The sequence below is a fragment of the Atractosteus spatula genome, chromosome 3 (genome assembly GCF_055471065.1).
Source record: "Atractosteus spatula isolate fAtrSpa1 chromosome 3, fAtrSpa1.hap1, whole genome shotgun sequence".
NCBI classification, from domain to species: Eukaryota; Metazoa; Chordata; class Actinopteri; order Semionotiformes; family Lepisosteidae; genus Atractosteus; species Atractosteus spatula.
Genome location: NC_142708.1, coordinates 38,515,283 through 38,530,753, shown reverse-complemented (window position 1 = coordinate 38,530,753; position 15,471 = coordinate 38,515,283). Strand labels below are relative to the sequence as shown.

Genomic DNA, 15,471 nt, shown 5'->3' with positions numbered 1-15,471 from the left:
GCAATAAATCAGAACTAAGGTCAGCCAGGATCAATCTTAACAATGGTATTAAACATGCAAAAAACAAGCTCAAACAGGAATTAGAGGAACACTTTACCACTAATGACCCAAGGCGCATGTGGCAAGGTATACAGGCCCTCACAGACTACAAGAGGAAGAACATCTGTGCACCTGCCCATGATGCCTCCCTGCCTAATGAGCTCAACACCTTCTATGCTCGGTTTGAAGCCAGCAACACAGAACCAGTCAACAGAGCTGCACCCTCTGCAGCTGACCAGCTGCTCTCACTGTCTGCAGATGAGGTGAGGAGATCTCTGCTAAAAGTGAACACACGCAAGGCTGCAGGACCCGACAGCATACCCAGTTGCGTCCTCAGAGCCTGCGCCAATCAACTAGCAGGTGTATTCACAGACATTTTCAACATGTCTCTGGCCCAAGCCATAGTCCCCACCTGCTTCAAGACAACCACCATTATCCCAATACTAAAGAAAACCACGGTGACATGTCTTAATGACTACCGACCAGTGGCACTAACACCTGTCATCATGAAGTGCTTCTAGAGGCTGGTCATGAGGCACATTAAGGACACCATCCCAAACACAGTGGACCCGTACCAGTTTGCCTACCGGTCCAACAGATCCACAGATGACCCAATCTCAAAAGCCACACACATGGCCCTATCCCATCTGGACAAAAAGAACACATACACAAGACTACTATTCATCGACTTCAGCTCAGCTTTTAACACTATCATCCCAGAGAAACTAGTCAAGAAACTCAGTGCACCCTCTGCAACTGGATTCGGGACTTTCTGACAGGCAGACCTCAGGCTGTCAGGCTTGGAAACCACACCTCCAACACACTAACTCTGAACACTGGGCACCTGTACTTCCTAAGACGGTTGAAGAAGGCTAAGATATGTCCCCAGATCCTCACTAACTTTTACAGATGCACTACAGAAAGCACACTGACAGGCTGCATCACAGTGTGGTATGGCAACTGCAGTGCTGCTGACCGCAAAGCCCTACAGCGGGTGGTGAAAACTGCCCAGTCCATCACTGGGGTTACCCTCCCATCTATCCAGGACATTTATGACAGACGGTGCTTGAGGAAAGCTCTAAGCATAATCAAAGACCCCACACACCCCAGCTACAGACTTTATGATCTGCTACCATCTGGAAAACGGTACCAGAGCATTAGGGCCTGGACTACCAGACTCAGAGACAGTTTTTACCCCCGCACTATCAAACTGTTAAACTCCCAGTCTCTCTCACTCTCACTCTCACCTCACCTCTCACCTATGATCTGAACCTCACAGTGCCTTCTTCCTTTCTTTCTTACCAAAAACCCAAACACACATTGAAAATCTACCTCTACCATACATGTCAAAAGCTCACTCCCCATAATTTCTATCCCTTTATTTTATTCTGATGATGTATATTTTTGCACATAACCCGTTACCTTTTTGTTGTTTTGCACATTGCTTGTTGTTGTTTTTTGCAAATTGCTTGTTGTTTTTTTTTTGCACATTGGCTGTTGCTGTTGTAGTGTGCTCTCACGAGGCACCAGTTCTGCAGGGGTTTGGGCATTTACTGGGACAATTATTAATTGTGGCAGTAAATCACAAAATGATTCTTTTGATGGCCTTAGAATCCAACCATGCGATATAACTCAAACAACGCACACACACAGGTACTAATACACGAGGATTCATTTATTAATACATAGAATATGCATATAAACCTAACAGATCTTATCGTGAGGGTTATCAGAATACAAAAGATATATATTCATTCAGTTACGAAGAGTTACACATATCAGGAGGACATACGTTCGGTATATCATTCATTTAGACCGTTTCGTAATTGAACTTGGTTATAACTTCTACATTAGATACTCAAAACAAGTAAATAACTCTTAGGAATTAAATTGATATCAACTGATGAGTTGAATACTCATCCAATCTCTGGGGATTCAGATCTCCTGCGGGCACAAAGAAACAGTTGCAGGCTTGTTGCTGTCCAATCCGCGCTCTCTGGCTCGGTGCCAAGCTGTGCTGTGCAGCTTGAGAGAAGTTCCCGCGATGTGCTGCTTTCTGAAGACCGGCTAGTTAGTGTTGGCTTTAACTAGCAAAGTTGTGCTCAGGAGAAAAGATGACTGTGGGTCCCAGCAGGTCAGGAAGAAGACTGGTTCGTTCCTGATGAAGCGCTAGTTCTGAATAGTGATTCAGCTGTCCACAGTTCCGACCTGTTCACGAGGCTTGCTGCTGGTGCTAACCTCGGGTGGATCCTCTGGTTACACGTGGCAGCCTCCGCTCTCGACTCTTAGAACAAAGGAAAGTTCTGGCACTCGGCCACACTGGCCATTACGTGGTTGTCCAGGCTGAGTCTCAGGATGGTCAGAAGGCGCACTGCGAGAATGTCCTGCCCTTCGGAGCCTTTCTGCTCCTGGGCCGTCCTGCCCTGGAATTGTCTCGCACCCCTGGAATTCTCCTCAGAATAGTCCTTCTCAAGCCGTCTGTGTTGCCTGTTTTTACCTGGAGGAACTTCAGCTCGTTCATTGGCTGAAAGTTTCATGGGCATCAGAGATCCATGTGGGTTACTCGGCCCTACCAGTCCCTGATTGGTTGATCAAGGTGAGATATGAGTCACTTACTCCTGACACTTAGGAATGCAGTCCAGATGTCCATCTGGCACTCCCTAGACAGATAGGTGCCAATGGATGACCATTGATCATGATAGCCAGGCTTAGCTAAGTGCATCCCCATTTGGGAGCTGTCCCTTATCAAAAGAAAACACCTTTAAATCAGCCTGCATGAATAGCTTCTCTGTGGCTGCACCACAGAGATGAAGAGAGAGATGGGGCCTCATTTAGGAAAGCACAGCAACACTTAATTCTGTCTTATTAATAAGCCTCGCTGCTACACTGTTTTTGCACATCGTCTGTTGTTGTTTTTTGCACACTGCCTGTTGTCTCTGTCTTTCTTTTGTTACACAATTGTATTGTTGTTGTTGTTGTTTTTTTTCTCTTTGTACTACTTATGTCTGAGAGCTAGCTAAATAGCATTTCGTTATACCATATACCATATATATGAGTGTAATGACAATAAACTTGAACTTGAACTTGAACTTGAAGTCAGTTCCCTGGAGAAAATGCGTGGTGTACTTTGATGAACTGCTCGTGCATGCTCGGAATTTTGAGCAGGCCCTGGCGAACCTCTGGTTAGTGTTGGCCTGTGGCCAGCAGGCCGGGCTGAGGCTCAATCCTGGGAAGTCCAAGCTCCTGAGGCAGGAGATTACCTTTCTGGGGCTTGTGGTCGGGCTGCGAGGGGTGGCCACGGACCCGGGGAAAGTTGCTGCAGTGCGGCATGGTACAGTAGCGGAGCTCCGCAGTTTACTGGGGTTGGCGTCTTTTTATCGGAGGGACTTCGCCAGCTTCGCTGCCCCGCGGACGCGGACTGTGAGGCGGCCTTCCGGGGGCTGTGGGAGGCGCTGGTGGGGGCCCTCATCCTGGTCTTCCCGGATCTGAAACTGCCCTATGTGCTGGATACAGACACCAGTGATACGGGGGTGGGCACAGTGCTAGCACAGGAGAGGTCAGACGGGGACAGAGTCGTTGTGTACTTTAGCCAGGTGATCAGCAAGGCTGAGAGGAATTATTGCATCACCCGGAGGGAGTTGCTGGCTGTAGTCTCAGCGGTTCGCCCTTCACCTGGCTGCTCAATATCAAGGAGCCAGAGGGCCAAATGGCTAGGTGGATTGAGATCCTGCAGGAGTACGACTCCACAGTCGTGCACCGTGCTGGGTCTCGCCACCAAAATGCAGACACTCTTGCGGAGCCCCTGCGAGGCAGCGGACTGCTGCCACTGCATCTGGCAGGAGCGGCGTGAGGAGGCCGCCCAAGGTGGGGGGGAAGCGAGCGCCGCAACCACGTCTCTGAGCAGATCGTTTAGTGTGGGCCTAGCAGACCTGGTGCAGCAGTCGCTCCATGGGGCGGTCCTCCAGGTGGTGCACGGCCAGCCGGGCGTGGGGGACTTCGGGTCCACGAAAACCCTGCGGCGACTCCAGGGCCATTTCTATTGGGGCCTCTGCCACTGGGACATGGAGTGTTTCCGCCGGACGTGCACAGTCTGTGTTGCTCAGAAAGGTCCTCCTGATCGTTCATGGGTGCCCCTCCAACAACATCAGGTGGGGGCGCCCATGGAGTGGGTGGGGTTGGGTCCATTTCCACACACCAAGGCGGGCAGCTGCTGCGTCCTGGTGGCGGTGGACTACTTTACGAAGTGGCCTGAGGCTTACTCCCTCCCAGATCAGAGCACATCCAACATAGCCAATGCCCTGTTGGAGGGAAGTTCGCTAGGCTCCATAGCGATCAGGGGTGTAATTTCGAGTCCCAGGTGTTTGCGGGGATGTGCCAGCACCTGGGGATTAAGAAAATGCGGACCACCCCGTTACATCCCCAGAGCAACGAGTTGGTGGAGCATTTTAACTGGACACTCTCCACTCAACTGACCACCCTGGTCTCGCGACACCAGCGGGACTGGGACCGCCACTTACGCCTCGCCCTCTAGGCATACCGGACCGCTGTGCAGGAGTCTACCAGGTGCACCCCGGCCGCGCTCATGCTGGGCCTGGAATTGCGTACCCCGGTGGATCTGGCATTAGGTTCGCTGCCTGGGGGAGAGTGGGCTGGATTCAGAGTGGGATCTGCACCAGCGGATTCTGTGAGTGCACAGCTTCGCCAGAAGCTACCTGACTTATGCAGGGGTGCAGCAGAAGCGATACTACAATCTGTGCTGCAGGGGGACTCCTTTCAGGCCAGGGGACCTTGTCTGGGTCTACAACCTGCAGCGCTGGAATGGGAAGGTGCGGAGGAACCTGGGGAGCAGTCAGGTCCAGATGTCACTGGCCCGGGGGGGCGAGGGGGCAGACCGCCAGACCACCTCGACACAGCGGGCACACTCACCGGGTGCCGCAGAGGCTGGAGGAATTAGTGTCTGAAGTAGCCGGGCTATCCGACGTAGTCGCGAGATTGCCCAGACTCATGTAAATAGTTTCCCTGGTTTTAGACCCTTTTATACACGTACCCAATTACCAGCATATAATTGTGTAACTGTACCCGAATTGACCCCAGTGTGTTGTAGCTTGTTGTCTCTTTCTGTCTCTCTCTCTCCGAACCCGTCACGCTACAATATGCAATATCCACATATGGACACTTAAAAATAGTTTTAAACAACTGTTAACAATGTTTGGTAATTGTCACCTTAAGGGATAAATTAATCCCTTCACTGTAAAAATATCACCAGGAACACTGAATCTCTTACACAGCGTTTAATAACAAATTGAATGCGATGCTTAGATTAAAATAAACAGTTGAACACTTTAACACTACCATTAACTTCGGCGTGTTTTGTATGCTGTCACTGTGCCTCCTGACTGTTCTTTCTCAACCAAACAAGGAAGCAGATAAGACGTATAGACTGTCATTCGTCCTGTCTTATCAGCGAGAGGCAATGTCTGAACGTAAGGTTGTTACACCAATCATTACAATGGGAAAGGCAAGACAAAACTGGGTTAGGTTGTCAGGCAGGCGTATTGGGTAATAAGAAGCCACCCACTTATTTGTGCAGAGAGTCAAGAGAGTTGGAAGTTTAACCGAATGGGACGTGAAATAATGTCACAGGATATTAATTGATTTTTCAAGATTTATTTAGGGTATTGTACGTGGAAAGGGACTGGTTATGTGCTCGTTAGGGTAAAGGTAGCTGTTGTTGTCTGTCTTTGTGCGCTGACAGTGTGCAAAAGGGAAGTGGGGAAATCGTGGTGTGGTGGAGAGGGGAGGTATTTCCTTTGATTGATGCTAAGCTATATTTCACTCCCTAATCTACTTAATAATATTTATTAGTTATGTTATTGCACACGAGGCCTGTTTACTCTAAAGCCATTATGTTCTTTAGCTCCTGACGTTTTTAAAGTCGTCCAACCTGTCGATTTCCGTTTATCGACGATTAATATTTTTTGATCACCGAACTGAAACTCTGAACAGCACCGAGCACTGCATGTGAAGTTATTACGCCTATGGCATTCTGGTAACAAATACGTATTTTGTTTCGGAATTTAGAATATGAAGGACAGCCGTAGATGTGGGATGAACAGATAGGGAAAATCGGGATTTCCTGTTGGGGGTTTCATTAGCTCTAGAATCGGTACTGGATATAACGATTTGTAGTTTTCAAGAATGAAGAAGTTTTCTCGTATGCCAAAGTCGGAGAGTGGGGGGCTTGGAGCAGGATCCGGGTCAGGTTCGGGTTCCGGTGTCAGTAATTACATTGGACGAGTGTTTGGTGTCGGCCGATACCAGGTTACGGTGGAAGAACTGATTGCAGAAGGTATGGTATTCATTTATTATAGTAACTTCAGTGTGCATGTGCTTTCTTTTTATTTTAATTTGGCGATTATAACGAGAATCAGAAGGCGTTAATTATATTAAATCTGTATGTATGGGTCATGTGTGTGAGAAAAGTTCCTCTTCTTGATGTACGAGTTCAACTGCTTGTTTACACACTTTGCCACTTGAGAAATATTGCCTTAGGCTACCGTAAATTTCAGGTTAACTGTAAATATCCAGTGACAGTGGTAGTGTTTTGCACAAGCTTTCCATTGTGGATAAAGAAAGTATTTTGTTCTTTTGCCCCATGGCACATGATGTACTCGTGCGTTTCTAACACATTTAATCGAGTCTGTGGGGGTACTTACCCACAGTTCCAAGCTGATAATTGAAATCATTTAACTTAATATAGAGAGTAATTAACTCAAAATAGAAAATTTAAAAAATAATCCTGTTTTCAAAACTCACGACCTCTGTGTTGTGGCTTTAAGACATTGCCTATAAAATTATTAAACGAGGATTTGCGTAATTTCAGTTACTTGTATTTTTCAATATAAGTTAGTTGTATCCAACTGTGGTGAAAAGTGATGCACATCTAATTTGAAGACTCCTAGAAGTGAGTCATACATATTTCTGTGAACATATTGCCTTCTTAGTGTTTAGTTTTAACAGTTAGATTTTGTCTTGGTGAGAATATTGAACTCTGTTTACTAAGCTGTGAGCTCTGAGGCAAGATGTATAGAACTATTTGTAATTAGTCTACTTTACACTGCTACTGCCACTGTATTTGCAGTAGTGTCAGGCACTTTCCTGTGTCAATTGTAAAGAATTAAAGAAGTTGAACCCTATTCTCTACTAGGCAGTTTCTGCCATCCTTTAAATTATACCATTAATAACATTCATATTTCCAAAGCATTTCATAGTGATTAGAAAAGTGTAAATAGAAAATAAAAACAATCAAGAAAATTAAAAGATGTGTGCCAAAGAATAATTCCAAGAATAATCAATGTAGTTAGAGGAAAGATTTAATATTGTTTATTTCTTTGATAAAAATAAATAGCTTAACAATTCAATAGCCTAGACCCCACTCTTGCAGTGTTGCATGGTGCATGGTTTGCTATAAAATACACACATACTTCACATATTTTTGTTTTGTGTGCATACATGACTGTGTGTTTTACTGGAACATTATTATGTGTATGGAAAGACTCTACACACTGTCATAAATGAATTTAATAACTTGTCAAAAGACAAAAGAATTTAAACCTACTTGGCAACATTACAGTGAAAAAGAACTGTATTACTGAATTACTGAAGATTTAAATTTCTTATATTATCTCATTTGTAAATACTGAAAAGAACTCAGTATTTACAAATGAGATAATATAAGAAATTTAAATCTTGTGCCAAATCCAGTTCAATGCAAAAAACAATATGGGACATCATGTTACAATAGTAGATTTATTAAACATGAGCAAGTGATTGAAATGTCTTCTATGATTTATTCTTACTGGCCATGGCTGCACAAGGGAAATACTGCTTATTTGTGCAAAGCTGTGTGGCAGAGGGTGCCAGTGTTGACACAACAAAGTGATTGGCTGTTATGATGTACCAGTTGGACTATTCAGCTTAGTTAATATTACATACATTACATGCTGTACACACCTTGTACTGAAAACCCATGCACTGCTGAAATCCCACTATGGACAGCTCTTCGGGTACTATATGCAAAAATCTGTAATACATACTAGAAATAATGTTTTAACAGAATTCAACAAAAACATTATAAAAGGAGCCTGCAGCTATATCACCCTGCAGCTCTCAACTAGCTACCCACTGAAGCTAAGCAGGGTTGAGCCTGGTAGGTACCTGGATGGGAGACCTCCTGGGAAGCTATGGTTGCTGCTGTGGTGTTAGTGGGACCAGCGGGGGGCACCCACCATGCATTCTGTGTGGGTCCTAATGCCCCAGTATAGTGATGGGGACACTATACTGTAGTGGGCACCTGCTTTTGGATGAGACATTAAACCGAGGTCCTGACTCTCAGTGGACATTAAAGGTAGAGAGTTATCCTGGGCCAAATTTGTCTGGGCCAAATTTCTCCCCTTGGCCTTTACCATGGCCTCCAGATTGTCCACATATATGATTGACTTGCACTTTCCCCGTGATGGACTGAGGCCCCCTTCAGGGTGTACCCTGCCTTGCGCTTGTTGCTTGCCGGGTAGGCTCTGGCTCCCTGTGACACCGTATGGTATAAAGCGTTTTGACAAATGATATGACATTAGAAAAAGGCATATAGGTGCTGATTTTAATGTTTTTTCTTTCGACACAGATGTAACCACTCAGAATACACAGTGATACTCATTACTGCATTAGAGGCTCTGCAGCACAGTATGGTATACTTTGGCTGTGTGGTTCACTGAACAAAGACAATTGATAGGTGGCACTTGTTAGATGTTAGTGAAACAATTACTTCATTTAATCTGTTTCCCTACTGTACTTCTTTAAATCTACTGTATATGGAATTATGTAACTAAAAGGAAATTTTGGTATAATGTGTAATGTGTCTGACTGTTATAAATGTTATTAATTTACAGTGCATATCAAAAGTCTGAACACCCTTATTGAAATTTCAGCTTTTGTTGATGTAAAGGCTGAAATCAAGACAAATCATGTCAGACCTTTCTTCACCTTTTAGGAAAAATAAAACTTAAACTTAAAAGTTTAAAATGTTCAATTTCTCGGTTGATAATATATAAATGCTCTCAGCTCGCATTATTCCTAAAGCTCCTTTTTTATTACTTTATCATCTCTCAAAAGCATTCCCGAGGACCCCTGAGGGAAGTTGCATTTTAAGCTCACCTTGCCTTTGCCATGGCCCTAAAACCTGAGGACTGTGGCCTAACAATTTTACTGTATATCTTGAGATAAAAGCAGCAAAAACGCAGCGCAATGTGCTTGCTACAGCTCATTGTGTCAATAAAGGTGGTCCAAATCTATCATTATTATGTTCTATTATTGTATAAATATACTGTGTATACAGTTAATACAGTATGATAGCATATGGTTTTAAAGCCACTTACAGTTCAGTATGTGTGAAATATTTCTCATAATCAAAATCAAAATCCGAAGTAGAATTACAATTACTTGTGTCTGACATTAGCATTACGGCCATATATAATTTTAATGCATAATTTATTAATAAATTCTTTTAATGCATAAGTAAACCTAAAAATGCACATTGCGTTCACATTGACCTATAAACTATTTGTTTATGTATCTGAGTAATTTTGCTTTGTGAAACAGCCCTACTTTCATTTTAATATATAAATAATAGATAGATAATACTTTATTAATCCCGTAGGGAAATTGATGTGTTACAGCAGTCCAGCCCAAGACAAGCAAAACAGACATCAGAATAGTTATAAAACAAAAGACAAACAAAATAAATAAAAATAAATAAATACATAGGTGTGTGCAAAATGTGCTGATCATAGTCGCTGTTAAAACAATAAAATAGGTTTATACAGACTGATTGTCCAAAAAGTACAATGGAGTAAACATGCTGTCCATAGAGGAGCAAATGAAGGGCTAACAGTCCTAGCCTAGGGCAGCGTTATACACCCTGACAGCCGCCGGGAGGAAAGACCTGCGGAAACGTTCCCTTGAACACCGTAGCTGGAGCAGTCTATTGCTAAATGTGCTCCGCTGCCCAGTAACAGTCCCATGAAGCGGATGAGAGGTGTTGTTCATGATGGCTGTGAGCTTGTTCAGCATTCTCCTCTCAGCCACCACCTCCATGGGGTCAAGACTCATCCCCAGCACAGTGCCAGCCTTCTTGATGAGTTTATTGAGCCTATTTGCATCTTTTGTCATGATGCTGCTGCCCTAGCACACCACAGCGTAGAAGATGGCCGCCGCCACCACTGATTCATAAAAAATGTGTAGCAGTGTTCCACACACACCAAAGGACCTGAGTCTCCTAAGAAAATAGAGTTGGCTCTGACCTTTCTTGTACAGGGCATCAGTGTTATCAGACCACTCCAGCTTATCATCCAGGTGTACCCCTAAGTACTTGTAGGAATGTACGCCCTCTGTGTCCTCACCCTGGATGGAAACAGGGTTCAGCGGAGACTTATTCCTTCGAAAGTCAAAAATCATTTCTTTGGTCTTGCTGGTGTTAAGCTGGAGATAGTTAAGATGACACCACTCCACAAAATTGGTAATCAAGCTCCTATATTCCTCCTCCCTCCCCTCTCTAATACACCCCACATCCGAAAACTTCTGCAGATGACATGTCTCAGAGTTGTACCTGAAGTCAGAGGTGTAAAAGGTGAACAGGAATGGAGCAAGGACAATCCCCTGTGGAGCCCCAGTACTGCTAACAATCTGTTCGGACACACAGCTCTGTAGCCGTACGTACTGTGGCCTGCAGGTCAGAACTGCAGGTCTATAATCCAGGACAGCAGGGGAGTGTCCACCTGCGCCGCCTTTAGCTTATCTCTCAGTAAAGGTGGATGGATGGTGTTAAAGGCACTGGAGAAGTCAAAGAACATAACTCTCACAATGCTCCCCGTCTTCTCCAGGTGAGAGTTAGCTCTGTGTAGCAGACAGATGACTCCATCCTCCACTCCCAGGTGTGACCGATAGGCGAACTGCAGGGGGCCCAGTGCTGTACTCACCAGGGTTCTGAGGTGGTCCAGTACAAGCCTTTCCAGAGTTTTCATTAGGTGTGATGTAAGTGCCACTGGTCTGTAGTCATTCAAGACTTTAGGGTGCCCCTTTTTGGGTACTGGCACCAGGCAAGATGTCTTCCAGAGCATCGGAACCTTTTCTAATCTCAGGCTGAGGTTGAAGATGTACTGCAGCACTGAACCCAGTTGGTCCGCACAGATCTTTAGCACCCTGGAGCTGACACCGTCAGGACCCGCTGCCTTCCCTGCATGGAGTAGGGAAGGAAATAAACAAATAAAATAAATAAAATTCTATAATTGGAGAAAGGTTATGCCCCCATGACTTGGCATTGGCCGGGATTTGAAACCAGGCATCTCACGTGGCAGGCACTGACAAAGATATAATCATTTAATTTTTTAATAATTCAAAAATTAAAACCAATCTTAAATATGTTGGAGAGTTGCTGTTGTAGTCTTAAAAAGTGAACATTAACAAACAATTACTTTTTCTTAAAAGAGGCTTTAAGTAGCACAAGAGAATACTTCCTAGCTGTGTTAAGAGTTTTTTAAAACTTTATAAATAATAGTTTTAGATATACAGTATAGAATTATAGAAATATAATTCTGTCCTTTTTTATAGCAAATTAACTAAACAACATTTGAAGAGGATGTCTTCCATATTGTATTTAATTTGGAACGCCAATGAACCATGAATGAAACTGCTGTTGATCTACCCCGGGCCCTGCCCCTCCTTAGATACTGTTGCTAACTTAGCAATGGACAAAATAAACAAATATAAGACAATATGCAATTAGCCATATACAATTTCTTGCATTAGGAATTTGTCTTTTCGCTTACCCCAGTTTACTCTCCATGAGACACACAGACGGGGAGAGAAGCTTGGGGTCAGCCATTTATACGGCACCCTTGGAGCAGTTGGGGTTAAGGGCCTTGCTCAGGGGCCCAACAGATTAGGATTCCTCTGCCGGCCGCAGGATTTGAACCGGCAACCTTTCAGCCACAGGCGCAGATCCTTAGCCGCAGAGCCAACGCAAGCATTAATTTAAATATTTTTCCAGTAATCTGTCATAAATTCACGTGTGGATTAGGTTAATCTTTGTTATTAGATTAATAGTTAACTGCCCACATTTATTGACACATTTGTTTTGTATTTAATTAATTATGCTGAACGTTGATTCTAGGATTTTTTAACTGAGTTAATTTATTCATGGGAACATGGGCACCCCTGGCCAAATTGCGTTTTGTTGATTTTCTAAGTGAAAAGAAGTTAACACAACCTCGGCAGCGAACAAACTTAAACTTGACATATTTCTGCAAATTTTAATGCACAGTTACTATTTGTTTGCTGAATTTAACAGATTGAAAAAAAAAAAGTAAATGTGGCATGTGCAAAAGCTTTGGCACCCTTCCAGTTTATCCAATAGTGTTATTTTTTTGTAAGGTCTCAGAACTTAATTGACTCGTTAGGCCTTAATCTAAGTCAGGTGATGACAATTCCAGAGTTTAATAAATTCTGTGACTCTTCGAGCCTCTCGGTTGAACAAAATCAACAAAACATGTACTTTGGCCAGGGATGCGCAAACTTTTGCATAAAACTGTAACAATAAACTAATTTTTATATAGTTCAGGTGGGTATCTGCATCTGCATGTGTAGGCTGCAAAGGAAAAAGTCATTTGGTTTATTCCATGCTGAAAAGAGAAGAAAGAAAACACAACTTTTCAGGTCTGGGAGACACCCGAGACACCCAAAATAGGCTCCACAGCCAAAATGTTGTGTTTTCTTTCTTCTCTTTTCAGCATGGAATAAACCTATTACTTGTAATTTTTATATATCTGGCTGAGTAATCTTGCTTTGTTAAACAGCTCTACCCTTTAATATGTAACATACTGTGATATAAACATTAATACAAATGTAGTATACAAATTCAATGTTATTCTTTTGTATAATTTTATTATTGCACAAAAATCTTTCTCCATGGGGTGGGCATCGGCCAGGATTCAAATCCATGTTTTTTGCCTGACAGCCCAGAGTTTCTCCACATGCATCCACTGCGAAGTACAGTTCTGCCTCAGAGTACTTTAAGAAAAATGAAAGGATGCTGGACATTACAGCAAGGTATAACGCAGCATGTATGGTGCATTATGCTTCGTGCATACTGAATGACTAGATCTGTACGTGTTCCTGGAGGGAATTCTTAAGGTTAAATTTTCAGAAACAGTCTTCTACAGGCTGACAGTGTATTTCAGTATAGTTTGGTTTAAAAATGAAAATGAAGGAGCTTGCTTTAAAAGTTGCTGTTTCTTCATAATGATCATACATAAATGTATTTAAGACCCGATTTGAACTATTTGTTTATACAAATTTGAAAAGTAATTCTCCCAAACTAGTTTGAAATGTTTTATTCAGCAAAACAATAAATTAATGCATTGCTCTCAATTGTGAAGTGAAATAGTATAACTTTTAGTCTAATGATAATCTCTTTTGCTTTTTTCTTTCTGCATTGTCATTTTCCTCTTCATTCCCTTATATTTTCTGTGATATGTCACTGTTTTCTGTATATTGTGTTAAAGTATAACCTAATATATATATATATCAGTGATATCCTTTATATCAGTGGTTTTAAACCATGGCCCTGACGGATCCCTGTATTTGTTGGTGGTTTTAATTTAATCTGGGCTAGTAATCATTGCTGCTAATTGAAGGCTTTAATTGACTTCTGTTTACCTCTGTGCACACAGTCCCTGGTTTTCAAAATTAACTGTCTTACAGTGTCTTTGAAGTTATAATAACTTCCCAATACAGAACATCCCATTCCTCTCATCAACATTGATGTTTCTCTTCTTTCTTTCTATGCCGCTCTTAAGAGATATTCAATCAGCAGATGCAGATGGTAATGACACTGTATCAAATGATACATATATAATCTATACATCCCATAATGAACTGCTTTTCTGACCGCAGAAGTCCAATGGACTGTATTTTAGATAACACACTCGAATGAGGATAAGTCGCCAACTAAGATTGTGCCACCAGTGACAAATCCCTCTCAACGTTTTAAGTGTTGAATGCAAATGTAAAAATATAGTTTTTACAATTAAAACAAAGCTTTAAATAGAAAATGAAAATCATGTACTGTAGCTTAGGGGAGTCCAACTCTGGTGCTGGAGAGCCCCAGTCCCATAGTCTTACAAGTCATTTGATTTTAAAGACTGGAAACACCTGTGAAGTTTTGATGAAGCAAGTAATCTGATAAGAGAACTCTGGTCTATGACGCTAGGATCACATATTGATCACAAATTAATTGTTCCATGTTGGTAACTGGTGATTTGTAATCTATAACACCGGCTGGATATGGGCTCTCCAGGACATGTGTGGGAGATGCCTTAATTAGCTCATGATTAAGAACTTACCTTGAGCAAAAAACAGATGAACCAGGAGTCTGCCAGTATCTGGTTTGTGTTCCACTGCTTTACATAGTAAATGTTAAGTTAACCAGTTTGATTCCCGGACCAACCGTTGCTTTATTTGTTTTTACATAGATGTATAAAAAATAGTTTATTGATATAGCTTGTTGTGAACGTGATGTGCCTCTTTCAGCTTTACATCCACATTGAAAAAATCCCTGTGATCAGGAAACAATTTAACTTTAAATTATGATTATAAAAAAATATTTCACACTGTACTGTAGTGGCTTTAAAACCATATGGTATCATACTGTATATACAGTATATCTATTCAGTATATAATCACACTGCAGCTCATAGACGTGTATGCTACTGTTTCGGTATATCTGTGGATAAGACTTCATGTGGGGAATGTCGGGAGACGAGAAATTGCTGCTTAAAAGAAATCCTGAGTGGGAGGCAAAAGTCCTGTGTCTGATTTGTTTTCTCATTGAAGTATATAGCCTTAACAATGTGCAAGACAAACTATTCCATGGAGAAATAAAAATTCATGTTCCATTTATTGTAATCCTAGCAACCTCATCACTGGTACAGCACACATGTATAATAATGGCAATATCTGGTAATAAACAGTAGAACCACAGTTATATTTGCCATTGTATTAACAGTTGTAACTGTACGACTATAATGTAACTGTTAATCGGTTTTAGTCAACTAAAAATAATACTACTTATAGTAAAAATTTAGTTGACTAAAAAAAATGATGACTAAATTAACATTGGATGTGCGTAGTTTGGCTTCCACTCATTTATGATGCCATATATTGTATTTACTCTTAAGGTTAAACAAACAATTAACAATAACACATATTTAAATCATTACACTGTGAATTCCAGTTTTTTGTATAGTGGATGAAACCATGTTTTAATATCTTTACAGATGTTTTTGGGGTTCTAAGCACAGTTCCTAATTACTGAAGTCAAAA

The 15,471-nt window shown here is 42.2% G+C and overlaps 1 protein-coding gene across 1 annotated transcript in view; it reads left to right on the top strand.

Moving 5' to 3' along the window:
- The first annotated feature begins 5,913 nt into the window (after window positions 1-5,913).
- Window positions 5,914-15,471, top strand: part of bmp2k (BMP2 inducible kinase) — a 131,265-nt gene continuing 121,707 nt past the window's right edge. The window contains exon 1 of the mRNA XM_088910372.1: window positions 5,914-6,388. Within this exon, the coding sequence (XP_088766498.1) occupies window positions 6,238-6,388 (151 nt within the window). The 5' untranslated portion in view covers window positions 5,914-6,237. The remainder of the gene's footprint in view (window positions 6,389-15,471) is intronic.